The sequence below is a fragment of the Lepidothrix coronata genome, unplaced genomic scaffold (assembly GCF_001604755.1).
Source record: "Lepidothrix coronata isolate B3197 unplaced genomic scaffold, Lepidothrix_coronata-1.0 Scaffold1521, whole genome shotgun sequence".
NCBI lineage: Eukaryota > Metazoa > Chordata > Aves > Passeriformes > Pipridae > Lepidothrix > Lepidothrix coronata.
The window spans coordinates 1-1,590 of NW_016691701.1; the positions used below are offsets into that span (position 1 = coordinate 1).

Consider the following 1,590-nt stretch of genomic DNA (forward strand, 5'->3'; position numbering starts at 1 on the left):
GGGAACGGAGTCCCCGCGGCCTCACCTTGGTGTGCCCGAACTTGTACTGGTTGTGGTCGATGTCGATGGAGCCCAGGAGCTTCTCGGCGCCCTTGCGGCTGTCGATGAACTGCCCCTCGGGGATGGCCGCGGGGTTCAGGATGCGGTACCTGGCGGCAGAGAGGACACGGCCCCCCAGTCAGCCCCGGGAGGGTTATGCCCCCCGCCCCATGCCCCACCCCCCCTGCCCACCGCTGGCGGAAGTCCCCGTAGAGGATGCGGTTGGGGAAGCCCTTGCGGCAGATGCGGATCCCCTCCAGGACCCCGTTGCAGCGGAGCTGGTGCATCACCAGGGCGTTGTCCATCACGCCTGGGGGGAAGGGACACAGGCTGGGGGGGTCAACCACGAGCCACACCCCCCTTCCCACCCCCCTTCCCGCCCTCTGCTCACCCGGCTGCTTCCGCTCGTTCGGGACGAGGCAGCGCACGAAGTGGGGGTGGGTGGTCTTGAGGTTGGCCATCAGCTTGTTGAGGTTCTCCTGGGGAGGGGAGAAGAGGTTGACCGAAGGGAGAGCAGGGGAGGAGGGGCCACGGGGTGGAGGGTGGGACCATCCTCCACGCCGGGGGTTGTCCCCCCTCCGCCCCACGGCGCGAGTCCCTCACCCGGTGCAGGGCTGAGACCGTCTGGAAGGAGGAACCTTTCTTCTTGGCTCCTTTGCCCTTCCCGCCGTCACCACCTGAGGAGAAGACGGATGGGATGAGGCGGGAATGAAGGCAACTCTAGTAGGCAACTGCCTTCTCCATCCACCCATCACCCACCGGAGTCCGCCCCGGCGTAGTTGGAGAAGAGGCTGGCCAAGAGCTTGAGGGCGGATTTCTGGTAGAGCCCCACGACCGTCTCGTTGAGGGGGTCCTTGTTCTTCTCCAGCCAGCCCAGGATGTTGTAGTCCACGGTGCCGGCGTAGTGGACGAGTGAGAAGTGGGCCTCGGCCTTGCCCTTGACGTTGCGCGGCTTCCCAAAGTTGGCCGACTTGCCCAGGTGGTTGTCGTAGAGCTTGGCCTTGAAGGTCATGTCCGAGGCCTTGGGGAACATGCACTCCTCCTCCAGGATGGACATGATCCCCATGGGCTGGGGAGGAGAAGATGTCGTTGGCCACGGAGGACGCCAAGGGCCACCCAAAAGTCACTCGTTGGGTCACTAACGGGCTCCGAGTGGACGGACCCTCCTCCATCAGCGCCCGGAGGCCCCGGTGGGGGTGGTACCTTCTCGATGAGGTCGATGCAGGCCTGGAGGTCCATGCCGAAGTCGATGAACTCCCACTCGATCCCCTCCTTCTTGTACTCCTCCTGCTCCAGCACGAACATGTGGTGGTTGAAGAACTGCTGCAGCTTCTCGTTGGTGAAGTTGATGCAGAGCTGCTCGAAGCTGTTGAACTGGGGGAGGGGAGGGAGGGGCAGAGGATGGGATCAGCGCGGTCAACTCGACCCCCAGCGGGGTCAGCGGGGTGAACCTGACACCAATGGGGTGAGCGGGGTCAGCTCAACCCCCAACGGGGTCAGCGGGGTGAACCCGAGACCCAGTGGGGTGAGCGGGGTCAACTCAACCCCCAA

General features: G+C 64.8%; 1 protein-coding gene across 1 annotated transcript in view; it reads right to left on the reverse strand.

Moving 5' to 3' along the window:
- Positions 1-25: 25 nt before the first annotated feature.
- LOC108510601 (myosin-6-like) overlaps positions 26-1,590 on the reverse strand; it is a gene marked incomplete at both ends in the record, with an annotated part of 3,874 nt that continues 2,309 nt past the window's right edge. Inside the window, 6 exons of the mRNA XM_017840269.1 lie at positions 26-149; positions 232-349; positions 431-518; positions 643-716; positions 799-1,108; positions 1,243-1,413. Coding sequence (XP_017695758.1) covers positions 26-149; positions 232-349; positions 431-518; positions 643-716; positions 799-1,108; positions 1,243-1,413 — 885 coding nt within the window. The remainder of the gene's footprint in view (positions 150-231; positions 350-430; positions 519-642; positions 717-798; positions 1,109-1,242; positions 1,414-1,590) is intronic.